The following is a 27,681-nucleotide window of genomic DNA, read 5'->3' as shown; positions in this document are numbered from 1 at the left end:
TATTAGGGTTACCCGTCGTGGTGGTCCAGTGCTTATGGCGGCTTGACTCTGGCCCGAAGGTCGCGGTAGCAGATTTCGATAAAGGGAAAATGTTAGAGGCCCTGGGCTTGTATGTAGGTTTTAGAACCCCAGGTGGTCAAAATTTCCGGAGCCCTCCGTACAGAGTCTTTCATAATCATATCGTGGTTTTTCGACGTAAAACGCAACAATTATTATTAGCTCTTGGGGTGCCTCCTGTATCGTGTTTCTATACTGATTCTATGTGTCTGATACGGAACTGCTTTACTATTTACTTGGATATATTTGTTTACGTTGTTTAGGCTTCCCTGAATCCTTTTATTGTTGCTATCACCAGGTAATCGGATCTATAAATGTCAATAACGTGAATAGCGGCGGTGTCCTGCAGCGCTTTGCGTAACTGTACAATACCTCTGAAACGTTTCTGGGCTGCACATGTTCTTGGTGACGTACACCTGCCCGGTGATCCGCTATTGCGAAAACCTTAATGTGTTTACCGGCAAGGTAGAACTCCACAGCGGTATTTGCACTATCGTGCAGAGGCTCCTTATTGAAATTCATATGGTTACTTGGCCAACGGCTTGCTGGTCAGCAAGCAGAGCAGCGACTAGCTCCCATCAGTTACAAAAGCTACAAGCAAGAACAGCTATCAGCGAAATGTATAAAGAGCTGTCATGTTAAGCAGCTAAAACAGCGCCAATAAGTTGTTTCAGAATGAACAGATATGCCTTGAACAAGAAGATACTAACAGAGTTTTCATTAAAATGAAACACACATTGGTCGCAGTTAATGAATTTTCAAGCGAACATCTATGTGCATAGGCGTTTAATGCAGCATTATATAGATATATATTAACACATTTGAGAATGTATCGAAGTATCCTAAGATACAATTGGAATGTATCGTATCGGATACAATCATGTTGCAGTATCTTGTATCTGTATCTCAAATACTTCTTGCCTGAGTATCTTGTATCGTATCGCGATACAATTTCAAAGTATCTTCGCCCAGCCCTGACGAAAGGTAAACGTGTCTTCCCAGAAGTAGTGCTTATTGTGTAGTGATGTATGAGAGCTTGTACATCGTCTATTCGTGTTTGGCAGCTATAGCGCCGTTTGACGTGATGCCCCCATGTTGATGTTTCGTGGCGTGTCTCCACGCGACGACAAACGCCCATGATCATGATAAAACCGTTGTGGTAACTGAAGTTGTGAAACATATATTTGGACGCAGAGAATCGTGAAGCCCGGGCAAGGTGACAACAACAAGCTCATAATCAACACTAGTACACGATATGCACTTCTTCAAACGTCGTCAATTAAGGAGAGAAACGACACGGTGTGCGCTTTCTAGTAATGGGTAACCGACGCTGAGCTCATGTATACACTAATACAGTGGACTTCAGCAACACGGGGACGCAGAGGTTCGTAACTTGAGCCACAGACACCTGCGTCCCACTGGCCTCTGTCTCGCTCCACCAAGGCACGACATTCGCCCGTCGGAATCGTGTCCTTTTGCACACGCGTATTGCCGCAGTTTTGTTAGTCGGCGCTCTCGCAATCGAAGCAGTCGGCGGCGGAGAAATGCCGTTGGTGCATGTCGAAGCTGCACTACTCCGATGATGACTATCTCGTCTACACTACGCAGGAAGCTGCACTACTCGTCGAGGTGCCTCGGCGACGCGCCAGCGCGGCCAGTGTCCCTGGTTGGTATCGAGACGTTTTAAAGGGAGGCTAAAGGCAAATAACAATTTACGTCGAATGAGAGGTCAATGTGTGAGAACGTCTAAAACGTCAATATTATCAACAGCAGTGCTCTACTAATAGAGAAATTAAGGTAAATGTAGGACACGATATGCCGCCACGAGTGGGATATTTTGGAAATGATCCCAATGACGTCAAGAGTCCTGAGTACAATTAACCACTAGTAATCAAACTAGTTGCATAAAAAAAGAACCTTCCGTGCATCACAAGACATATTAAAAAGCTGCTTGTTCGTTTCTGTTTGGTTCATGGAAAAATAACCTCTTGGCGTTACCTTGGAGAATGGAGCGAGGCATTCAAAAGTTCCGCTTTCGCCGAGCTGCGCGTCTCAGTGGTAGTTTCGGCATTGCGTACTGCAGCGTGTGCTTGGCTCTCGCTATTTTCGCACTGATGATACATCTACTGCTGCTGCTGGCCAAGCTAAGCTCCGTCACAGTGAACTATACAGTTTCGGAGTGGCCCGTGTCTGCGTCTTGGCAAAGTGATGGCCGCTGTTGCGCAAGAAACCGTAGCGTCGGCGGCCCGGGCAGTAAAGGGCGGGCAACGTTGGGCACGGAAGCTAGAACGCTTCATTCGGGCGGGTGACTTGAAGTGAGCTAACGCCGTGCGGACAATAAAACGTGATTTTATTTCAAAATAAGCACTTCCTTGACACGAAACAAGCACTACGAGGTTTATGGAACGCTATTTCAACAATCATCATCGACTTAATATTTGCCTTTAGTGTCCCTTTAACCATGACATCCGAGATCGCGCGCAATGGCGGAGTAAGCGCTCGTAAGGGTCGATCGTAACGCATTACTTTTTTTCCACCTTTCACAGACGGCGGCACTGCCCCGCTCCGCCCCTCCTGCCTGCACCGCCAACAGAGAGCACCGTGCGTTAGAGAGTGTGTAAACGATATAAAGCGAGTTCATGACGCGTCGAATTAGTGCCAAGGTAGCTCAGTCGGTTGAGCGTCGAGCGCTTACCGTCGCGGCCGCAAGGTCGTGCGTTCGATTTCCAGCGGCGGATCTTTTGTTGTTTTTTTTCTTCTCACCCGTCGGCGTCCAGTTTACTACGTCATATCCGTAACGGATGTACTTGGTGGAACCCGGCATAAAACACGTTCGTGTTAAAACAACGAAAGAGAGCAAGAAAGAAACAAATAAGTCAAGACTGGTTTGAGCAGCGGAACTTAAAACGAGGGCCAAAAAGAAGACAGACAAAGACGTTGTCTGTGTTCTTTTTGTCCCTCGTTTTAAGTTCCGCTGCTCAAACCAGTCTTAGCTATGAACCAACTAGCTCCGCAAATACCGTTTTTGAGAAAGAAGTCACAGTTTCGCCCGCAAGGGCGAAGCAATGAATGCGATAACAACAAATTGATATGTCACACGAAGAACGGCAAGCAGCGCGAAACTTGCAGCGTGCTGCGCAAGCATAATGGACGCACGAAAGGAACGCGCACAGGACGAGCGCGGAGTAACGACTGTCACAGCTCGGCTCTTGCAGCGCGCTTGCCAAACACAAAGAAATTAGTGTAGCTTCCACTGGAGGCGCAATGCTAGAGAAGCAGCTGTGCTGACAGCTATATAATCCTGGCTTTTGCTCTTCTGCTAAGTTTTGCAAATTTTCTCTCTCTTTCTTCCTCTATTTCTTTCTTCTATGTGTCTTTCTATCTTTTTTTCTCTGTTTATTTATAGCTATTTATTATGTATCTTTTTATTTCTTCCTCTTTCTTTCTTCTTATGTCCTTTCTTTCTCTCTCTCTCTCGCTCTCTCTGTCTATATATATATATATATATATATATATATATATATATATATAGCTCACTATTTCTCACTTCCTCTATTTCTCATTCTTTCTATGCTATGCATTACTCTCCCTCTTCTTCTTTTCTCTCCTCCTCACCATCACATCTCTCCTCCTCCCGCTCACTACGCTTTCCCACCCCCTCGATACACTATACTATACAAAGCTATGCTATGCTCTGCTAGCGTGCCTGGATAGCCGAGCGGTTAGAATGCTCGCGTTCGAAATCAGCGGACGCGGTTCAAATTCGGCCTCGTGAAGGATTTTTTTTCGCCAAGAAAAAAATTTTTCTTTCTATCTGTTTCTTCCTTTCTCTCTCAGTCTCTCGTTCTTCCTCTTTCTGTACTGGTTATCTTACACATCGGGCTAATTACAGGCCGCACCGGTGAAACTGGCGCACGTGTTCCTAGAGCGAAGCAGAAGAGAACGAATGTGCAGAAGAGGATAGAGCGCGCGTGCTGGTTCATGATGATTATGATTTCTGTTTCCGGCAGAGGAATTACGACGAGCTTGAACGCTTCGCCGTAAACGCTTCTGAAAAACTGTTTTATTTGTCGGCGTTTCGATCGGAGACCGATCTCGAGGTCTTGATGAAAATCGGTCTCCGATCGAAACATCGACAAATAAAGTTTTTAGAAGCGCATACAGTTTTCCCCATTTATTTTACGGCAACCGCAGACAGGCTCTTTTGTATATATATATATATATATATATATATATTATATATATATATATAATATATATATATATATATATATAATATATATATATATATATATATATATATATATATATATATATATATATAGATATATATATGCCTGACCTTCATCATTTATAACGTCGACGTAATAAATGAACCTTTCTTGAAGTGCCACCTCTCATACTTATACGGCAACTACTCCTGCAACTCTCTTACTCTCTCTCTCTCTCTCTCTCTATATATATATATATATATATATATATATAATAAATATATATATATATATATGTGTGTGTGTGTGTGTGTGTATATATATATGTATATATACGGAACATGCAGGCTACGGGTGGCACCGCTAGTGCGAAGCTGCCTCGATTTTTTAACATGAAAGTGTTTTATGCCGGGGTCCACCAAGACTTTCATTTCCGTGACGTATTTCCGTCACGGAAATACGTCAGCACAGTGAACGTCATTAGATGGCAAAGAAAAAAAAGTACAAGAAAAAGTTACGCTGCCAGGACCGAACTCATGACTTCTAGGTCCAAGATGATGGCTGGCGGGCGCTTAGCCCACTGAGCTGCCGCCAAGCACATAATGGGGGCTACATGAACGCGCTTTTTATATTTCATGGTGCTCTTGGATGGATAGATGGCTGCCATGAGCATCCCCTTCATAACGGGGCGGTTCCATGTGTGCCACCAGGCTCGAAAAAAATAAAAATACGCGCCGTTGCTACGACCGTCCCACTCGCCGCGTTTTCAAAAGAAGTGTAATTTCGTCAACGCTTTAACACACCGGGTGGTGGTGGCTTTAGCAGAATCCTGGCTCATAACATCCATCCATATCGAAAAATATCTCTTCGACGCTCGCCTGGCTGTCGCACCGCGTTCCACGCTCGCCCTGTGAGAATTAACGACCAGACTAGAGAGAAGACACGACGCTTTGAAGGAGTGCATATCGAGTGTGCGTTATGTGCCTGTTAATGCCATCTTGCGTGGGATTGACCATATGCTGTGTCGACGTATATATTGTCGCGACGTCAAGAGAGAGGTCGTAACGCCAAGATCGAGAGAACAGCAGGTCGGTCTTTTTAATACCGCGCGCAAGCGAGTTCCTCTTCTTTCTTCATTCTGGCTCCTGTAAAACGCGTATGAGCCTTTTCGCTGTCGTCTTCGTCTTTCTCATAGCACGCACGTGGCATTTGCCTCCCTCCGAAAGACGCATCGTCCCGATGCGCAGCCCAGGCGCTCTACTTAGAAAAGCGCGCACATATGCACTGAAACCCAACCAGAGTTAGCTGGACAGGTACGGTTTCATCCGCACGACATGCACGACTTCGGGTGAATGCTTCCGGCGACTGGAACCGCAATCACTGTCGGGAACGACCTCGTAGTTCACGTCGTTCAAGCCGTCGGATGACTCTGTAGGGACCAAAGTATCGTCTCAGCAGTTTTTCAGAAAGTCCGCGTCGACGTATTGGGATCCAGACCCATACCTTGTCGCCGGGTGTGTAAGTAACGAATTTGTGTCGCAGGTCGTACCGTTTCGCATCTTTATGTTGCTGATGACAGATGCGTACGCGGGCAAGCTGTCTGGCTTCCTCGGCGCGCTGAGTAAATTCTTCGGCGTCGGTATCAATGTCGTCACCCTCGTGCGGCAGCATAGCGTCCAACGTTGTCGTGACCTCGCGACCATGGATTAAACTGAACGGTGTCATTCCAGTAGTTTCCTGTCGAGCGGTATTATAGGCGAAGGTCACGTAAGGCAAGATTTCGTCCCAGGTTTTATGTTCCGTGTCGATGTACATGGAGAGCATGTCTGCGAGGGTCTTATTAAGGCGCTCCGTTAGTCCGTTTGTTTGGGGATGGTACGCAGTCGTTCTCCGGTGAGCTGTACCGCTGAGCCTGAGAACCGACTCCAAAAGTTCCGCCGTGAAGGCAGTTCCTCTGTCGGTGATGACCACTCTCGGGGCGCCGTGCCGAAGGACGACGTTTTCGATGAAGAAGTGAGCCGCTTCTGCTGCTGTGCCCTTCTGCATAGCTTTAGTCTCCGCGTAGCGAGAAAGGTAATCAGTGGCGACAATGATCCATCGGTTCCCTGCAGTAGAAGTTGGGAATGGGCCCAGGAAATCCATTCCAATTTGGGCGAATGGCCGTGCTGGTACTTCTACAGAATGTAATAGGCCCGCTGGCTTACCGGGGGGCGCTTTGCGTCTTTGGCAGTCAGCACAAGTCTGAACGTGATGTTTTACAGCAGCAGGTAGTTTTGACCAGTAGTACTTCGTCGCAGTCGGGACAACGTTCGGGTGTAGCCTAGGTGACCGGAAGTGGCCTCGTCATGGCAAGCTTCTAAAATTTCTTTTCGCAGTGATGAAGGCACGACGAGCAAGTACGCGCTGCCGCTTGGAGAAAAGTTCTTCTTGTAGAGAACGTCGTTCCGTAAACAAAAAGATGGCAGTCCTCTGGCAAAAATTCGCGGCACGTCTTTACGTCGTCCTTCCAAGAAATCGATGAGCGGAAGCAGCTCTGGGTCGCCGCGCTGCTCTTGTGACATAGTGGCCGTGTTGACGACTCCCAAGAATGCGGCGTCCACGGATTCGTCATCAATGGCGGCAGGCTCGACGGGCGACCGCGAGAGGCAGTCGGCGTCAGTATGCCTCTTCCGGATTTATAAGTTATGCTCATATCAAATTCTTGAAGCCGAAGGCTCCAGCGTGCCAAACGGCCAGATGGGTCTTTCAGGTTAGTGAGCCAGCAGAGCGAATGGTGATCGCTGACGACCTTGAATGAGCGCCCGTACAAATATGGACGAAATTTGATTACTGCCCACACCACAGCGAGACATTCCTTCTCGGTAGTCGAGTAGTTCTCCTCGGTGCGAGAGAGAGCTCGGCTGGCATAGGCTATCACTTTTTCAGTGCCGTCTTGCCACTGTACCAGTACGGCGCCCAGGCCTACATTGCTGGCGTCGGTGTGAAGTGCTGTTGGCGCATCCTGGTCAAAGTGCGCAAGAACTGGAGGTGTTTGGAGTCGTTGACGTAAGTCGGTAAATGCCATTTGTTCCTTTTCGCCCCAAAGAAAGGGAACATCCTCTCGTGTGAGTCGGGTCAAAGGTGCCGCAATAGACGAAAAGTCCGCGATGAATCGTCGGTAATAGGCACATAGTCCTAAGAAGCGCCTGACTGCTTTTTTGTTGTGTGGTGCAGGAAAGTTTGCAACAGCGTCTATTTTGGCTGGGTCAGGTCGAACACCCTCGTGACTTACAACGTGGCCGAGGAAGGAAAGCTCACTGAAGCCAAAATGACATTTTTCTGGTTTTAACGTCAGGCCAGCCGAACGTATAGCTTGGAGAACTGTGAATAACCGGTTTAGATGTTCTTCAAATGTAGCTGAGAAGACAATAACGTCGTCTAGATATACCAAGCATGTTTGCCATTTCAGGCCTGATAGCACGGTGTCCATCAAACGCTGAAAAGTGGCTGGCGCTGAACATAACCCGAATGGAAGGACTTTAAATTCATAAAGACCGTCGGGCTTCACGAAAGCAGTTTTCTCACGATCGCGCTCATCGACCTCTATCTCCCAATAGCCGCTTCGTAGGTCCATTGATGAGAAATAGCGTGCATGCCGCAGTCTATCCAGAGAATCGTCTATGCGTGGCAGTGGGTAGACGTCTTTCTTCGTGACTTGGTTTAACTTGCGGTAATCTATACAGAAGCGCAAGCTGCCGTCTTTCTTTTTAACCAATACCACGGGAGATGCCCAAGGACTTTTTGAAGGCTGTATGACGTCATCCTGGAGCATCTTCTGCACTTGCTTTTGAATCTCCTCGCGTTCTTTCGGAGCCACACGGTAGGGATTTTGTCGGATCGGTCTCGTGTTATCTTCAACAACGATTCGGTGCTTGGTCAATGGTGTTTGCCTGACCTTTGATGTACACGAAAAACAATCTTCGAACTGGTGTATCAGTTCCAGTATCAGAGGGTGACAGAGTAGAACTGACGTCGACAGACAAAGGAGTCGAGGGAGGCGTGGTCGCGTCATGAGGTTGCAAAGCGAAACAATCCCTCGTTTGGTCGATGTCGTCGTAGTAGGCAATCGCGGTACCCTTCTGGATGTGACGGCGCTCGTTGCTGAAGTTGGTGAGGAGTACTTCTGCCTGCCCACCAGCTAGTGCCAGAATGCCTCTCGCGACGGAAACACCTTGCGTAAGCAAAAGCGTAGCTATTTGCTCCGCTATCACATCCTTGTGACACGGCCGCTCACATGATACAGACACAAGGCAGCAGGATCTCGGCGGGAGCGTCACATCGTCGGCAACTCGCAAACGCTCGTGTCGGTCGTCAGTGGTGGTCGTGGTGGTGTCGACATACGGATGTGCGGAAAACGTCACCATACGGTCCGGAATGTTGATGACAGCGTCGTACTCTCACAGAAAATCCATACCCAAAATGAGCTCTTTACAACATTCTGGTAGAAGGACAAAAGTGGCGACGAAGCTGGAATCGCCGATTACAAGCCGAGCGGTGCAATTACCCGTTGGAGTCATTAGCTGACCACCAGCACTTCTTATGTGCGGCCTTGTCCACGGCGTCTTGACCTTCCGAAGGCGGTCGGCGAGCTCTTGCCGCATAATCGAGAAGTCAGCGCCTGTGTCAACCAGTGCTGTCACGTGGTGTCCGTCTATGAGAACACTGAGATCGGCCCGTACGACGTCGTCGGCATTAGTATTCGGCGTCGTCGTCATATCGTCTTCTTGCGGCGGTAGGGGGGACCTTTCGGCGTCTCGACGATTGGCAACCTTGCCCCCGGAGGTCGCAGCAGTTAGTTTCCCCGGCGCGGGCTCGGGGAACGGCCTCTGGTAACGTCAGCGTAGCTCTGGCGGTTCGGGGAAGTGTGACGCACAGGTGACGGAGATTGCCAACGACGACTTGGTGAAGGTACGTGGCTGGTCGACAAGCGGTCACCATCGTGGGGCGCGACGGTCTTCAAAGCGAAAAGAAGCTGGACGTGAAAAGTTGCCAAACCCAGCATCTCGATGACGGCAGTAGCGGGAAATGTGGCCTGGTTCCCCGCAGTGGAAGCAAAGGGGTCGACGGTCAGCCGTGCGTCACAGGTCGGTTCTGCGAACTGGTGGTCGTCTCGCAGAATCCCGTTGCCACCAAGGCACGAGAGCGGGCGGTGGCTGGAAAGGCGCTGCCTCAGGTGAAGGTGGAGGACGACGGACCACTTCAGCATAGCTGAGCGAACGCTGCTCAGGACATGGCGCGGGCGATGCGAAGGCTTGCCGCAACTCCTGGCGCACGATTTCAGCGATAGACGCAACTGGCGGCTCGGTAGAAGGAACGCCGAGGGCCCGAAGTTCCTCACGCAGTATTTCCCGGATCATTTGTCGCAGGGAACTTTCGCCAACGGCAGCGTTCTGAGCCGCAGCACTTATTGGCGTGTGGTTGGGCAGGCGGTCCAAGTGGCGGCATCGTTGCTGCAGTGCCCGCTCAATAACAGTCGCCTCCTTTATAAATTCATCGACTGTTGTCGGCGGATTTCGTACGAGGCCCGCGAACAGCGGTTCCTTGACGCCCCGCATCAGATGATGCACCTTCTTCGACTCGGGCATGTCAGGGTCAGCTCGGCGAAACAGACGAGTCATGTCCTCTGCGAACATGGCAACGGTTTCGTTGGGCTTTTGCACGCGGGCTTCAATCAGTTGCTGTGCGTGATCCCGCCGATCCGAGCTCTGGAATGTTTCGAGGAGCTTGTGGCGAAAATTGGCCCATGTTTGGAAAGTGGGCTCCCGGTTCTCGTACCATGTGCGAGCGCTATTTTCCATCGCGAAATAGGCACGGCCAAGCTTCTGTTGTTCGTTGCAGCGATTCACCACAGCGACCCGTTCGAACTGTTCGAGCCAGTCCTCGACATCCTCATACGCTTCCCCACGGAAGATTTCAGGCACGTGAGGATGCTCAAGAGTCACCTGGGAAGGAAGGAGATCCGCTGATGTTGTAGGAGCGGCCATGCTGGGAAGAGGAGGAACAGTCGAGAACTCCGGACTTAGGCCTAGGAGACGCCGGCTGAATCGGTGGACTGGAGTCGTGACGAGAGGCTGAGTCTCCGGACAGGGGGTACGTGTCCGAATAAGGCTTTCCTGCATCAGGTTGCAGGCTCCAGCACCTCCACCAGTGTCGCGACGTCAAGAGAGAGGTCGTAACGCCAAGATCGAGAGAACAGCAGGTCGGTCTTTTTAATACCGCGCGCAAGCGAGTTCCTCTTCTTTCTTCATTCTGGCTCCTGTAAAACGCGTATGAGCCTTTTCGCTGTCGTCTCCGTCTTTCTCATAGCACGCACGTGGCAATATTAATAACGTCAGTTACCGCAAAAGTTAAATCATCATCATGGGCATTAGGCGTCGGTACGGGGATGTGCCACTAGGTGCCAACGTGAGTGCGTCCACATCAAGCGTTGCTATATCTGTCAAACAAGATTAGACATTGTACAAGCTCTCATATATCACTACACAATAAGGACTACTTCTGTGACGACACGTTTCACTTTCGTGTTATACCGATTCTTATGACAGAAGGATCAGCCATCTCTTTTATTGATTCGTTCATTCATGATCTATTGACTGATCGATCTCGCCTCCATCCACATTAGGCGTCCTCGGCCTGTATCCGACCCAGCTTCCTTGGGCAATGTCGTCACTGGAGTAAATTTATTTTATACACGTGGCGGAAACATTGAAAAACAAAAGGCTGAAGGGAAGCGCTGGCGATAAAAAGATAAAATTCCCGCTGGAATGGGCGTTTGGCCTTTCGAAAGCAAACAAGAGATCAAAAAGACACCAAGCGCCGCCTACTACAATATGAGAGTTAGACAGTATAGTATACCTTTTTCAACTTAGACGGAACCACCTGTCATATTCACAGGGGCGACAGCCGCATAGGGACGCAATTATGTAGTGCGCTCTATGGCGATCGGCTGAAGGCGGCCATACCTTCGATAGTGCTGTCAGCTTCTCAGATGGAGCATAGTCGTAGTTTCGTTTGAAGTTTGAAGCTTGTTTGTTTCTTTGAATAAATACGATTGCACAAATTGGCACATCGCCTGTTGCAACTACTGCAAGTACATCCAACGCGACCGTAAGGAATGAACACAGAGCGAAGTTATTTCGTACCGCCACCTTTCACCCGATATCCCATACACAAGAGGTGTCTTCAGAGGCCTAATGAAGTTGCAAGTAGCGCTTGTCCCTTGTGCACCTTTCTTGTGTGTCGTGTTTGTATTGCGCTAAGTAATTTTTGTCAGTACTATGCATCAACTAGGCCCCCAAAAGGTCCTATTAACTCATTAGTCTCATTTCGCTAAAGGGCTGTGACATCGACGGTGTCGATAATCAATTCCAAACCGACTTTGCTATACGCCTTGTGCACCAACGTTACTAGAACAAACTCAGTTTCAAAGCTCCGTATCTCCGCCAGCGGAGGAGGGTGGTCCGAACGGCGGTCGCGAGAACTAGCGGCGCTGCAGTTCCGTCTTGCGCCACTATCGGCGCGTCGTCTGCTGCCACGGCATAACGCTGCGGTCCGCCGCGCAGTTGCTCGCGGCAACTGCGCGGCAACTTTCTTATTGTGGATACTTAGGTGGATATGCATAAGGTCGTCTGTGTGCATTGGCCCGCGTGCGTTGTTCATTGATTGGCTAAGACTCGATGTTCGGTCTATATTGCCACGCCCACTTGTTTTATTTTCATGTATTCGGGTTTGACCAGCAAGGACGGTTATCAACGCTGTCCGCGAAGCAGTGTTCCAGAAGCTTCGCGATTGTAGTAGATCGTTTTGGTAAGATTTCGCGCCGCACGCGAATGTTCCAGCTTTGTCGAGAGATAACGCCGCCACCAGCGATATCGCTGGAAAGTTCGATAGCGCCTGTATAAAAGCAGACGCCCTTGACTGCTTGTCAGTTGATCGACGCTCTGTTCGCCGCTATCAGTCTATTGCTGTAGTTTGACTTTGTTTCCCGGCCACAAGTTCGGCCAAGTAAAGAGTTTTATCTCGGACCTGCTGACTGCTGCCTTCAGCGACGTCACGACCCTGTGACAATATTTGAGCTGTCTACGTTGCGCTTAACTTCCAAGCATAGGAGTTTTTAAGCGAATGAGGGTTTTCAGCGTAATTTTTATAACTACCACCACAATTTTAGCCGCTGCCGTCTTATCTAGACCAAGAACAACCCAACACGTTTGTAAAAGCCTTTATAGTATACAAAGAAGCGTACTTACTCGAGATACAAAAACGTTCTAGAAAAACAGTACTCGTGTTGTCTACAATTTATTGAAGAAAACTTTCTCGAAATACATCACCAATGCTTTGCAATGTTTACAAGACACGCTTTTGTGACGGTTAAAGGGATACTGACATAAAATCGGAAAATTTTACGAGAACTCGGTAAATGAAAGCTCAGTGTGCGATTATATCGAATAGATGTCGTCTCTGAGCAATTTTTTGGGCGGATAGTTGTATTTTCGGTGTCTCATCTTTATACGTCGCATCCTTCTACGGTGCCTTAAACAAATCGAACAGATCGGCCGTGATGTGAGCATCGAGCAGTTATACGGCCGTACTCTGTCGCTAGAAGAGTCGTCAGTATTCAACTTCAGTTTTTCAACTTCACCGAGCAGATGTTTCATGTCCGCAGCACTTCTTACACTGTACGACAGCCGTTTGCGTTTCGTGCTGTAGCCGTTCACAAAGCAGTTAAACTGCTCGTCAACTACAATTATCTTTTGCACAAGTAAGTCTCCGTTCCCGAAGCAAACTGTGGGATTGACCAGCGCTGGTCCTCGTCTTTTCTATGTGTACCGTGTGAAATTTTTGCGCTGCGCAGCCTGTTCCCTAGCCGGCGAGTGTAAAATATTCCGCACATCTTGTTCGATAGCTCGTCGTAAAATCTCTCGAAAATCCACTGCTTTGAACGCATAGCGACAGCTGACAACTGATCGAATGTCAGTGTGATGCAACTCTCAGTCTCGGTAGCGTAGGTAATCGCCTGCCTGTCGTTTTGCTGTTATATTTCTGGCGGCTCCTCCAAACTGGGCACCGGGCTTTCTCGGGACGCCGTGCGTTTTGGGGGGGATTTGCGCCTAAACCCCGAACATTTTGGCTTTGAAATGTGGGGTGGAAGTGCTGCGAACAAGCGCGGCACGGCACCGGACGCGAGTTCCCACTTTCCACGTGGGATCAAAACTTCTTGTCCCGCAACGACACGACGATAGTGCTTTACAATGTCGTCACTCTCAAAATGAACGTCACAGACCTTGCCTTTCGCAGTAAGCTTTCTATCTTTGCCATGCAAAGCTTGAATGGCGTGGGGTCTTTTGGAGGTCCGAAGAAGTGTCGTGAAGCGGAGTCGTCGTTGCGGTAGCCGTTCTTGCAGCCCGGCGCAAAACAAGTCTGCATACCGCGCCGTGAATCTCTTCGTCCTCGTTACGCTCCGTACATCATGCACGTATCTTCGTACAAGACGCTAAGCCTCGTCAAGAACAGTCGCAAAAATGACGAGCTAACAAAGCGCAGACGACGCTGTAACCCACGTGCGCTCGTACATCGGCTGCGCCGATGACAACAAGCGCCAGCCGCGGGAGCTAGACGTGACTGCAGCGCCACTAGTTCTCGCGACCGCCACGCGGACCGCTTCTCCGGCGGAGCTTTTAAACTGAGTTTGTTCTAGTAACGTTGTTGTGCACCGCCTATAGATGCGCCACTGATAGTCACCTAGCGGGCGCCGCCGACAGTACGTGCGGGAAGCCGAGCAGACGACAGCGCTTTGCACTGCTTTGCTGTGAGGAGATGAATGAAGTTCGCGGCTGCTATTTCCCCTTCGTGCGGGTGCCAGACAACTAATTCTGCACTGGCAGCTGCAGGAAAGGCGCGGGCCTCTACGAAAGTGGACTTGTGCACGATGTTTGTCGTGTTTGTCACGAACGAGCGCTTAACTAAGCGCACGTCGCCGATTTCGAACCACGGCATGAAAGCCTGGCGCCGACGGTTCGTGCGCGACAGAGCGCGCGCATCAACAAAAAAAAACAAGTATAAAAAGGCCCCGGGAGCGCGCCCGCGCGCCTCTTACCCTCTCCGCAGAAGACGCCACCGACACAGCCAACGAACGCGAAAGATCGGGATATTCGAGAAAGCAAGGCCGAGCCAGCGGCGCCGTCTGATTCCGCAGACGAATCGGTGAGAGGATCTCGCCCTTTCTCTAGCTTTCGCTGTGCTACGCACAGGCGAATCATACGCACCTTCCCGAACCCAGGCGCGAGCCGATACAGGCAATGCAAGCGCAGCAAGCGCGCGGGGGCAGAGTCAGTCAGTGAGGAGTTAGTCGGCGAAGAAGTTATGTTGTTCTAGTGATAGCATCGTTCGCTCGACCGCAAAAGACGTGTTGTTTAATGATCTAGTGCTGTGAGTTAAGTATCAAGAGATGACAGTGACAAGTTTTGAAGAGGGTCGCCGAGAAGACATGTGATGACCGACTGCGGAGGAGAACGAACGTTCGCGTGGAGTGAATCGTCATGCCGGTGAATATCAAAGGTGCGTCGCGCAGACCAGCGTAACAAGATCCAGCTATGAGGTGCAGCTTGTGGTGAACATCCGCTTTGTTTTGTTTAGAAAGGTGACGTCTCAATCACTTCTTGTTCTTTCTGAAGTCAACCATTGCTGCATTTCTGTCTCTGTAAATAATAAATATAGAACTTAGCTTGTAATAGCGCGGTACATGTACCGCGCTAGTACAGTGGTCAACTCTCATGTCTATAACGCCGGAGCGTCGTGCTCGGAACTGCATGAGCGACATCTACAGCTTGAAACGGGCCACATCAGAGCATGCGCAGTGTCTCTGATGCGCTCGCCATGTAATTTCTGTCCTTGTTATCGCCGCGGCCGCGACAACTGATTTCGCCGTCAGAAGCGCTGTCAACCGCATAGCGCCTAAAAAAAGAGAGAGTGCAATCAACGGATCGGCGTGTTTTATACTACGCACTTATTCTCGGTCCGCAGTGTCATATCATACCGACAATGCGCCGGACAATGGATAAACTTATAAGTGGACGCAAATCTGCTGCTGGGACAATGTGACCGCGAACGGCAAATCAACACGCAGCATAGCTTTCATCGCGCGCTGACAACGGTTCGCTTCGTTTCCTTTTTTTTCTCTTTGTTCTTTTTTGTTTTTGTGATAAACTGTTGACAGCGCTTCCAACGGCCAAAGCAGTTGTTGCATTCGGGGTGATAACCAACGATCGAAAATACAAGGTAGGCGCATCAGTGGGGCTGCGCATGCTCAGAGGTGCCCCGTTTTCAACTGTAGATGTCGCTCGTGCAGTTCGGAGCACGACGCTCCGTCGTTATAGATATGAGAGTTGACCACTGTACAAGCTAAGTTCATGGATGACCAACTCGACCGAACTACAACACTTTTGAAATATAGAACGTTTGAGCGAAGTGCCCTGCACGGCGGTCGAACCGAACCAACGCATGCTCAGGCTGATAACGTTGGTCGTCTACCAGTGTTAACATGATCGAGTGCATCCAGCGAGCACCGATATGGCAGAACGAAAGCGTTAGAACAAGAAGCGACGTGTTAACTCGCACAATGACGAAGCGGCTCGCCTTCGCCAACGAACAGCGGCGATCCACTGCTTCCGTCGCTCTTGCTCAGGAGGCCTTGCGGTAAGTGAGTAAAACCGTGTTCCGGGCGCGTTTTTGCAGGTGTTTGAGCACTCCACTCCACAGCAATTGTTATTCAATATCCCTTGAAGTTTCGGCCACCACACATACGACGAACGTTGCTTATTTCACTACGGAAACGTGAACAACGCGGAAACACACGTACAACGACGTAGCAAACCACGGCGGCCGTCTGCTTGCTTTCCCGAGAGCAATGATTGAGTTCGCCGCCTATGGCGTTTCCGTCGGCGCGCACTAGGCGTATAGGCGTCCACTTAACTACGATCTCAATCAGGTCCTGGTTAAATGCTGGCTATATCCAGGAAACCAGACGAAAAATGTCCGGTTTCCTGGCCATATCTAGCTCTTTAATCGGGCCTGATTAAAGGTGTCACGTATTGGGTTAAGTGAAAGCGATAACGGAAACGTATCAGGAGACCGGAATTAGAACCGAAATTGAGTTTAAAGACACTTTGTGCGCATGTAGAAAACTACGTACACGTCTAGTGACGTCGTTTCCGCCGTGTAAATGAGGCTAGTAATATAGCACGCCAGCTTTCTGTAGCGATGACGGGACTGACGATTGTGATCGACACCAAGAATCGCCCGATAAAAAGGACGTCGGTAAATGCTTCGCCGGACCATGCATGAAACACGTTTTCGTGTTAATATGAGGTGAAACGAATTAACATATACTGATGGTATTGTTGGTGAGCCGTGGTACTCTTGAAGTTGTGTGCAAACAAAAAAGAGAAAAAAAAACACGCTTCCGTACACATAAGCAACACCCAAACACAAGCGCTTGCTTGCAAGTGGCGATTTATTTCTAGAAGACTCGCCTTATGTAGAGTAAGCAGCGCTTGTGTAAGTGTGTTTTTTATGTAGGCGTGAATGTGTTTCGTGCGCGCCGCTTCGTCAATATGACTAAGTGAAAGGAACATGCCTCCAGGAGTTTGTCCATGTACACCTGTGCTTGCTCCTCTCCGCCCATCTTCGGTGCAGCTGAGTACTTCTCAGCTGCCACTTCACGAAGTTTGTCGTGGTAACCCCGCATGGTGTCGCGGTCGACGTCGCCAGGGGAACACTGCCACAGCTGGGAACAATTGCAAGATTTTAATCTGCTGCACTCCTTCCCTAGCTGCGTAGCTGTGCTTTATAACTGCCACAAAAAGATACAACAGAGAGGAAAGTAAGACGACACAAGTGGCCTTTGCAACTTGTTCCAGGTACGGATTAAATGCATACAAAAACACACGCGCAAATTGAGAGCAAACCTGATTTTTTTTTTGGCGAGTTCTATGCAGGATTGCATTCCTTAAATTGTGCGGTAGTCAGACCTCTAATAACTGATAGGGAAGATCATTTTATTGGAATCATCGAAAAAAATTACTGTCACAATTAAACAGAAGCCTGAAAAGGTGAAGGAAAAACAAACGGATATTTAGAAAAAAGCGGTGAGCCTATTGCCGGAGCTCGATCTACGCAAGCCTTCAGCGTACGTCAAAAGTGAGAATGGTTCTCTGATTCATCATGTGTTTTTTGCAGTAGAGGTTCATAAGGATCTTTATTTTAGTGATATTCCGTGACCCCTTCTGCCTAAATATTTCTGAGCAAGGGACATGGAAACGTGTTATTTGCGTGATCTTACGGAACGGCCTGTCTTTTTTACTCGATGGGCCCGTTCCTTGTCAGAACTCGTCTTGAATGATTTATTTCTTTAAGAGTGATGCCTTATCTTCCGATTCTAGCTTCAGTGTTGATGTCGAGCACTTATTTCATTCTCTGCCGCACGAAGAGCTGTTCTCCTAAGCGGGCTATTGCATTATGAATATCATATTCATGTCATGTCTCCTGTTATAGAATGCATCATAAATTTTATCTTCTCATTAGGCATGTTTCCCAGTCATATTCAGATAACCAAAGTTTCTGTTAATTTCAAAGGTGGTGACAAAAATAACATATGAAATCAGAGACCCATTTCTATTTTACCGGTATTTTCTAAAGTAATTGAAAAGTTAATGCATAAACGAATAGTATCATTTTTGACCAGGCGCCACATTATGACGCCTTTTCGCTTTGGTTTCACAAAGCAGCGCTCCACAGAAACTGCTCTTCTAATGCAAAAACAAATCATACTGGATGCATTTGAAGAGGAAGTATAGAAATATATACACTTGGAATGCTTGTAGATTTCGCAATGCAATTGACAGCGTTATCCACACTACAATATTTAAAAAAACTATAACACTATGGCTTCCGGAGTAACTTCAAAATGTCATAAAAACCTATTTAAAATACCCACAGCAAAAAGTCGAAATTAGTGTCTACGCGTCTATTTTTAAACTATCACATGGCGTGCCCCTAGGCAATATCCTGGGTCCCCTGCTTTTTATTCTTTATGTAAACGACTTGTTGCAGATTGATAATAATACAACCTTTATTATTTATGCAGATGACTCGAGCTTATTTTTTAAAGACTGCGATCTGCATAAACTTGTGGTCAAAGAAAACGGCATCTTGGAACTACTGCCCATTTCGAGCATAAAAAATTCGCTAATTATAAAGACCTCAAAAACAAGACATCTTCTCTTTCATTCAATGAATAAGCTCTTAAACTGCGGTTTTTCCTGAATGATTGGCTGAGAATCTATTAAAATTGAACCACTATCGTAAAAACTCTGGGAGTAGTTTTCCACGAATACATGCTATGGAACGATCACACTAAGCTTGTCCATGCTAAACTTTCTCGTATTCTAGGTGTCCTGTCGCGTTTACGTTTACTCTTGCCACAAAAAAAAATTACCTCTTGCTATATAATTCTCTATTTTTTTTCTAAATTAAGTTATTGCTATCTACTATGGGGCACCACAACGGAAAAGAACTTGGGCTGAATATATAGGCTACGGAAAAAAGTTGTGCGCCTAATAACAGGTGTTACACTACGATGCACATTCCTGACCAATTTTCGAAGCTCTTCATTTAGAATCAATGCCTGACATATACAATGAGAATTTGATGAAGCGATATCGTACTTCCTGAAAGAAACGTGATCTTTTCTTACTGTTTTAAGCGTGTTTAGCACCACACACCTGCCCCTATAGTACACGAGCCACTGATCACTGGAAAATTCCTTAAACACGCACTAACTATGGTCGCCATAGGATGAGCTACACACTGCGACTAACATTAAATTACTCACCACAATAAACCATTTATACTGCCCCTATTTTTACTTATTTTAAAATGGAAATCAACGTGATCCTGAAAGGCATGTTTTGATATGCTATCATGACTAATGATTTCGTGCTCCTGTTACTATGTGTAAAATGATGCGAAAGCTTTCGTTAAGCCTTAATGGCTTTATGCTTTCGCCCCACAGCATCACAGTTGCGACTATTGTAATGTCTCCTGTGATGTAGAAATGAACTGAATTGAATATTAGCCACACAGAGTAGCGTCGGAGCGACTTCTGTAAGCGACCCAAACCTTCTGCGTTTCAATAGAGAGTTCTTTCTATTTCAATGGTTAAGAGGTGTAATTGTTCCAGGACAGATTTGGTATTTTAGTCATGGCTGTAGTTCATGCTCTGGTTTTGTATTTGAAGTCCTTTGTTGTCAGATGGTGGGTTGAGGTGTACAGGCATACGTCTGGTGAAGCCAGTCTTGGACTTCCACTCTCGTCATTCGAAGATAGTAAGAACTGGCAGTGCACTTTCCTATTTGACCCCTCCCTCGAAAGAAACATGCCCACACAGATTGACCGAAACTTTTAATAAGGAGCATGAAAAGGAGGCGCGCTGCCCCGTAATAAATTGTCCCGCCTTTATGAAAGGATTCTTGGCAACTTGAAATCCGACCTTAAAGGATTAGCTCGTCATGAAAGGGTTCGTTGCAAGAAGCCGCCAGACAGTATTGTTGTTTTCGCCGTGTTTCGAACTGTATAAGGAGTGTTGATGTTGATGTATAAGGAAGGTTGATGTTGATGTGTTTTCGGTATGAATAGTTTGGGTAGCATACGCGCTGCTGCTGACAGAAGGATGAAAGGGATTGCACATATGTGGTATGTGTGCGAGGTCAAGCATATAGGCCGGTTATAAGAGCGTGGTAAGGGTGTTGTCTATCAAACGTCGCTTTGTTTTGATAAGTGCCACATAGTAAGAATGTCATTCGTCTCTCCGTTATGAATACATCGTTCATACAAGGTTAATGAGCTAATACACTGACGAACGGGCGTTTGAAGAAATACATACTTATTTATCAAAGTGTTTGTATATTTAAAAAAATGTAGAGCTCATTTATCCTAGGACAACATAGAAATGTATCAAAGTGAAATTTCTTATAGATCAACCATAAATGACTCCAAAGCGTAATCAAGAAATACTATACCTTGTTCCGATTAACTCTTAGGAGATATAAATCACTCACTGTTATCATACTGGTCGTATAGAAGTCTAGAGCTTTGTCCAAGGCTGCGCGGCAGCTTGCGGCGTGGGTCACCTGGAGAGAGAAGAAAGGATCGGTCTAAACTATAAGTATTTGACTACACACTCATGATTGCTGATGTGCTCTTCGGTAAATGGAAAACGTAAAAATATTCTACAGGAAGGCTGTTCCGCCGCTGTAATTATTGTGAGAACGAGGACAACGATCACTAACCTCTAGCATTGCTGATGGATCTCGCAGCAGGCCTTTCTTGGTTGCACTCACATAAACCTACAGAAATAAGTTACTGTTAACGCAGGGGCATCCGAGGAAGCTCACCGAGCTTACCTTTATGTAGGACATCAGCTCCTGGCACGTTATTTTACGCCCGTTTATCTCTTTTGGCAGCAGATTGTCCGGTTCCAATAACAGCTGGACGAGGTCAGGAAGGTACAGCTTGAATTTGTCACTAATGTCTGATAGGCGGCCTTCACAGGGCCACTCTTCGGCTACCTGTACGACGGAAACGAGAGTTTTTTCAAAAGGCGAGAAAACTTTTCATTTTGCTCGAATATTACTTGCCAAAAGTCATGGCAATGTATACCCTTGCACTGTAGAGGTGAGAGAACACTGGCGCAATGAGGGGGCAGGGGTAGGCGCAAAGGCGTTGTAAGCACCTCATCTCGGTGGCACACAAAGACTTGCCGGGCCCCTTATACATTCCCCTAGGACGACTCGAAAGCGAAACCCATCTTCTTATTTCAACTGCGGAGCTTTTTAAGGCAACCATCAATCCGGAATCTGTGAACAGAAGCTATCTTCATCATGAACTGGCACGCGCTCTCTTCTTCGTCCTCGCTCTCTTCTTCATCTTCTGCTTCGCTCACAGAACACGCGCGCCGATTGGTCCGGCACAGGACGCTGATAACTCTGATGGGTGAGAGAACGAGTACAGGGAGGGAGAGAGAGAAAGGGATAGAAAGAAAAAGAAAGAACTCCATCACGAAAAAATTTTCTTGACATGCGGGATTCGTACCCGCGTGCCCGCGTACCCAAGATTCGAAGGCGATCATCGTAACCACTTGGCTATTAAGGCACGTTAGCAGACCATAACATAGCCTTGTATAGTATATTATAGTATAGCAAAGGGGTGGGAAAGGGAATTGAGAGCAAGGAGGAGAGATGTGAAGACAAAGAGGAGGAAAAGACGGAGGGGGGGAGCGAAGCATATCACGGAAAGAAAGGGAGATCCTGAGTGAAAGAAATGGAAGAAAGAGAGAGAACCAAAATAAGAGAGAGCGAGAAAGAAATAAAGAGACAGAAAGCAAGAAGCGAGAAAAGGGGAGGGGGATAGAAAGAGAGAGAGATAAAGAAAGGGAAGAAAGACACACAAAGATCTAAAGAGTGAGAAGGAGATAGAAACAAATAAAAGGAAATAGAGACAAAAAAGAGATAAAAATACGCAGCGAAAGAGCAAGAAAGAGACAAAGTAAACAGAAAAAAGGAAGACCGCCCAGATCCGCTGTTTCTTGAGGCTCGGCACCACCAGTGAAAAGGCGTCTTGAGTTTGTTTCTTCTCAGTCGATGTATTGATCCCCCCCCCCCCCCGCCCCCGTCCGAAAGCTTTCTGCCCCTAACATGATGTTGCACGGCATCCAGGATCGGAGGCATTGCAAGCTTTGTGCACCTCACCTGGTTTTGCACTGCCTCCGTGGCCGGCCCGCCTTTAACCAAGCAACGATATCATGTGATGGCGTTACTATGACGTCAGAACGTTTTGTGATATGTGACGTCATGCTGACATCATACGCTGACGTCACCACATGATGATGATTTTTCGCATCACTCGCGTTGACGCCACCGAAGGTCAATTTTAGCGTTTGATGAGGCATCTAAAGGTTTTGCCCTAACATACAGAAGTCAACACAATTTTAAGGCGATCGTGATACCTGACCTTGGGTGCCTGCGTGTGGCGCTCGACCGTCGGCGTTTGCGGGCCCTGGTGTATTCCTTAGAGGCCAAGGAGACATCGGCCGCTTCGCGCGCTCGACGCCAGTGAGCCCACTACACCTCTTGTAGTTCTCTGTACCACGGCACAACAAGAAGAGCGACCGCCGACGTAGGCAGGCGTATGAACGCTGTCGGAGAACTAGAAACAGCGCGCGCACGGACGTCCTTTCCACGACTAAAGAGAAATAGAAGAGGGGTAGTAGGCTAGTGCATAGCCTCCTATTAACTTCTGTGCCTGAGCGGTCGGTCCCTCAGCGCCGTACCCCGATTCTCTCGTTTTGCGCCTCGGCGCTCCGCCAGGGGCGCTCGCATCCCATAATAGCTCGCGCCGCGCTTGCTGCAGTAGCAAGCGCACACCGCTACGCCGCGGTTTTCCCGCCGCGCGCGAATTTGGTTTGCTGTGCTCGATATAAAGCTCTGCTTGGCCCATTGCGCTTTCTGCTTGCCCTTGATGTTTTTTCTGGCATGGTACGTCTTCCCCAAGAGCTTCGTTAACTGCAGCGCTCGCTGAGACAGCCGTGCCTGTATCAAGTGCGCTTTCTTCCAACTTTTGGCCGATTCTGGTAAGTTCTTTGTTAAAAGTGTTACATGGTTAAGAAATCCGCTTGCTGCAAGGAATCGTGCCTGAACGCGGTATTTTTGTTATCTGCAGCACAACCGTAAAAAAAAGGCGGCTGTCCATGCATGGTCAGAAGTTTGGCTGCGCCCCGAACGCTCCACAATGCCATACTGCTGCGTACCACACTGCAAATCATGGAGCGGCCGGAAAGAAACCGGAATATCTTTTCACGAAATTCCGAGCGACCAAGAACTTCGCGAAAAGTGGCTTAAGGTAATCTCGAGAGACAACTGGACCCCGAACAGCACATCTTGCTATTCTACCGTTTGCAGCCGACACTTCGTCCCGTCCGACTTTAAAGAAGGGTGCACGACGCGAAGACTGAAGAAAGGCTCTGTGCCCAGCGTCTTCCACGAGTACCCATCGTATTTGCAACCTTGCAAACAAACCGAAAGAAGCGACGCGGCCCTAAGGAAGCGTGCTGCGGCTGTATTAACTGGCGAGCCAGCAAGAAAAAGAAGAGCAGTCGGTGGTGGCGCACCACATGTGTTTACGGATTTACGAGATGACCAGTCGTGCACTTCGGACGCCCTACTTGCTGAAGAAGTGCCCAACTCCAGCAGCAGGACTGACCAAGGCTTCGTCCCGAGAACGGCGCTGGTGGATAGAGCAGTGCAAGTAGCCTCACGCATTTCGTTGCCGACCATCGAAAGACGGAAGTGGAGGCGTAAGGAACGCGAACTGAGGGCGCAGATTGAAAGGCTCAAAGGAACTGTTGACAAATATAAAAGGGAGCTTCAGAAACTTAAAGAAGACTGCTATGTCCCAGCGTTTCTGCAGGTTGTCGAGCAGGCAAGTGAAAATGAGTTGGCTGCCTCAATACTGCTGGAGCAGGTCAAAAATTTTCAGAAGGTGAAACCGACGTGGTCCGAAGTTACAGTCCGCCACGCAGTGGTCCTTCGTAACCTCTCAGCGAAGGCATACGAACACATAAGGAGCTCAGGGCTACTCCGCCTACCCTGTCGAAGCACGCTGGAGCGCTTCCTCAGTTCGTCACGCAAAGAAGTAGGCATCACAGACTTGATTAAGCAGAGGCTGTCAGCTGAGCTCGCTTCACACACGAGTGCTCAGTCAAAGACGTGCTCGCTCATTGTGGACGAAATGAGGGTCAAGCAGCGCTTACTCTATCTCAAGCAGAGAGATGCCTTCGTTGGCGAAGTAGACTACGGCGACTGCTTGCCGCAGAAGCAACCGGGCAAGCCAGAAGAGCCAGTTCTTGCAAACTCGCTGCTTTGCTTCCTTTTAAGCGGCTTGTCAACGAGATATAAGATTCCCGTAGCCTATTTTTTTACTAGAAACTGCACCGGTGAAAACCTTCACCAGATCATGACTAACGTACTCAAAGAAGTTGAGAGTATAGGCTTTAGAATCGTGCGGATCGTTACCGACAACCATCGGATTAACGTGAAGGCGTTCCAACTGCTATGTGGGGGTAACCTCAAGCACTGCATACCACATCCGACAAATAAAGATGGCAAACTTTTTCTCGCTTTCGATCAGTGCCATTTAATTAAAAACGTACGGTCACAGTTTCTGTCACGCGATATCGGAAAGGATGGCGAAATAACCGCCCAGTACCTGAAAGACCTCTACAAAATGCAACAGCGCAGTATTGTCAAGCCAGTGCGGTTCTTGACAAGAAAGCACGTATATCCGACTAGCATGGAAAAAATGAACGCCAGGAGGGCGGTGCAAGTCGTTTCGCCACCTGTGACCGCGGCCCTGAAGCTCTTGAAAGAGCAGGCAGGTCATACATGTGACGCAAGCTTCGCCCACGTTGGTCCCACCGTGGTATTCATGGACACCATGTACCGGTGGTTCACCCTCATGGACGTAAGCAACTGCACCCAGCATGTCCACCAGAACAACCCGGACTGCAAGCAGTACGAGTCCGAAGACGACGAACGGCTAGGTTGGCTTGAAGCATCATTTCTTGACTACCTGGCCGAAATCAAGCGGCAGAGCCCGGCCAAGAATTTTCTGACGAAGGAAACGTACGAGGGCTTGCTGATAACAACCATCTCAAACGTGGAGTGCGTTCGGTACCTTCTCACGGCCACACGTTTCCGTTTCGTTCTGACTAGGAAGATGTCCTCTGACCCAATAGAGGCCTTCTTGGGTGGTTGAGGAAATCTGCAGGCTCGAACGACCAGACAGACGTGAGGGCAGTTTTGTCTGGGATTGAGAAAGCGCTGAAGACTGGCATAGCCTGCACGTCCAGCAGCAGCAACGTGATGACTGCAGAAAGCAGCAGCTGCTCCTCATCAGCGCTCCTACACCGATCGGCAAGAGCAGCGCAGAATGACGGCGAAGCATTTCCAGCAGGGGCAACCACGACCCTCAGGAGAGTCTCGACAGGGGGAAGACGTTGCTCCCAACGCCAGATGTTGCTGCACTAGCAATGCTTGGTGGCTATATTGCAAGAGCAGTCCACGAAACCATTTCCTGTGATGAATGTTTCACTCTGGTGACTAAACCAAACACGTCTGCGCCATCGGATGCTTTAATTAGGCACCAGGACAGAGGTGGACTCCTCTATCCGTCTACTGAGCTCGTAATGGTTCTCCATTCTCTAAAGGATTACGCGGAAGTTTTCCTCGCAAGAGCAAGAAAGATGAACCAGCCACTGAAGGCTGCCGTTGACAACGCCGCGGAAGTACTACAGAAACGTGACAAACTCAAGTGCTCGACCCCAGGTCACCATGAAAAACTTTTGGACGTTGTGCTCGTGAAGTTTCTCCGCCCACTTTTTGTGAACTTCGCGACGAGTGTGACTGACAAACACGACTTGGCGAAAGATTTTCATGTCAAACCGTTGTCTCGAAAAGTGCTCAAGCTTTGAGCGCGAAATCAAATAAAAAGCTCGCATTGCATTCTGCATACAGTGCTTGTGTTAGAAATTTCATGTGTGCGCACTTCTTAATGTATACGCATAATCCAATGCAATGAAGACGGTTTCTAGACCGTCATAAACGCAAGCGTGCATAGGCCGCGTCGTCTGCTGTTATTATGGGATCGGTGCGGCTTCTGGCGGCAAGCGCCGGAATTATGAGGGACGGATGGAGCGTATGTATTTAGCGCCAATGCGCGGGCACGAAAGTTATATAGGAGGCTATGGCTAGTGTTGCCGCGGCAGTGGCGACGGAGGAAGTGAAGCCGTTCAAAAAAATCACAGCATATCCACGTGGTGAATGATGATGAGTAGGGCGAAGCGAACTCGCGCTGCAGCACGGCGATGGCATTGGCGCGAGCGTGGTCCTTCTTGATGGAAGATATTGTGACTAGATTGTTTGAGAACCACAGTCTGTTGCACACACCGCAACTATGGCCGAAACTGTTATCGAGGAAGTCCCGCTGGAAGCGCGCGTCGGAGCCTTCGGGCAGAGCCCTCCTGATGCGTTTTGCACCCACTTCACGTGCTCGCGCAGTCTCGGGCTCTGCCTGCCAGTACGCGCGCTTTCTTGCCGCTTCACAGTCCTTCACATTTTGAAGATCCGATTCGCGCCGCAGCCATGCAGCTTCGGCCTCGCGGGCTTGAATGGCGGGGTCTTCGCGCCGCAGCCGTGCAGCTTGTCGAGCAGCTTCGGCCTCGCGGGCTCGAACGGCGGGGTCTTCTCGCCGCAGCCGTGCAGCTTGTCGAGCAGCTTCGGCTTCGCGGGCTCGAACGGCGGAATCTGCTTCGCGGCGTCGACGTGCAGCTTCGGCCTCGCGGGCTCTCACCTCAGGATTCTGTCTGCGAGCGCGCGCTGCCGCCGCCTTCCGTGCCCTCCGTTCCGCAGCCTTGTCTTCCATCTGGCGACTCCGAGCTAAAGAGAAAGCGTGCCAAGAGGGAGCCTCATGGCGCGTTACTTCTGAAATGTTGTCTTCGGGTGTCGCTGAAAACACGAGACGTAGTAGAGAAGAAAGAACGCCACACAGGTGAACACGCACGAGAGTCCCACTCGTCAACGTCGTCTTCATCTTCTACTCCATACCAGAACGCGGTTCTCACGAGCTAGAGGTGGCTACTACAACGCTACAAACGGAGGATGGACAGACGCACGGCAGAAGGAGCTTCGCCCCTAAAAACAATTTTCTGATAAAAATCACAATTAAGGCATTCATACATCCAGACATGTGCCAGGAACATTTACCTTTAGGCCTGGGTGGGGCATGAGAAAGCAGCGGATCTTCATGAAACATTTCAATATCTTCTCCCGCAGCTGTAGCAGTTCTTCGTCTTCTATGTCTTCGAACCGGCTGTCCAGGAGTTGTTGACCACCCTCCAAACCGTACGGCATCTCGTACGCACACTGCCAGTCGCGCACCAGAAACAGCAAGCTTTGGAAGGGGTGCTCGCAAGCCACCTGCACATCCCAGAGTTTTGCACCGAGTGTATGAGGAACGAGCCTAATCGTTCCACTCACGATTGCATAAATTCAGGTCCAGCACTAAGAAGTGGAAACTATGGAGTTCGCGACAGAAATTATTGCCGAGGAGTCTATGGCACCATATTGTGCCGGCGGGAACTAGAATTATGACTGCTCCTGAAGGCGTGGCAACTTGTCAGCTAAGGCTTCACGCTGCTAAGCTCACCGACGTGGCTTCATTTCATGGTTATGGCGGCCACATTCCTGTGGGGCAAAAGTTCAAAATT

The 27,681-nt window shown here is 48.7% G+C and overlaps 1 protein-coding gene across 1 annotated transcript in view; it reads right to left on the bottom strand.

The window, feature by feature from the left end:
* The window catches only part of LOC119406709 (atlastin-2), a 210,661-nt gene that overhangs the window by 45,140 nt on the left and 137,840 nt on the right, over window positions 1–27,681 (bottom strand). The window contains exons 4-8 of the mRNA XM_037673439.2: window positions 27,179–27,391; window positions 20,765–20,929; window positions 20,651–20,707; window positions 20,420–20,491; window positions 16,939–17,088 (exon numbers count right to left, since the gene is read on the bottom strand). Coding sequence (XP_037529367.1) covers window positions 16,939–17,088; window positions 20,420–20,491; window positions 20,651–20,707; window positions 20,765–20,929; window positions 27,179–27,391 — 657 coding nt within the window. The remainder of the gene's footprint in view (window positions 1–16,938; window positions 17,089–20,419; window positions 20,492–20,650; window positions 20,708–20,764; window positions 20,930–27,178; window positions 27,392–27,681) is intronic.

This window comes from Rhipicephalus sanguineus, chromosome 10 (genome assembly GCF_013339695.2).
Source record: "Rhipicephalus sanguineus isolate Rsan-2018 chromosome 10, BIME_Rsan_1.4, whole genome shotgun sequence".
In the NCBI taxonomy this organism is placed as follows: Eukaryota; Metazoa; Arthropoda; class Arachnida; order Ixodida; family Ixodidae; genus Rhipicephalus; species Rhipicephalus sanguineus.
The sequence above is the reverse complement of the archived record's forward strand: the minus strand, read 5'-3'. Positions and strand labels throughout refer to the sequence as shown.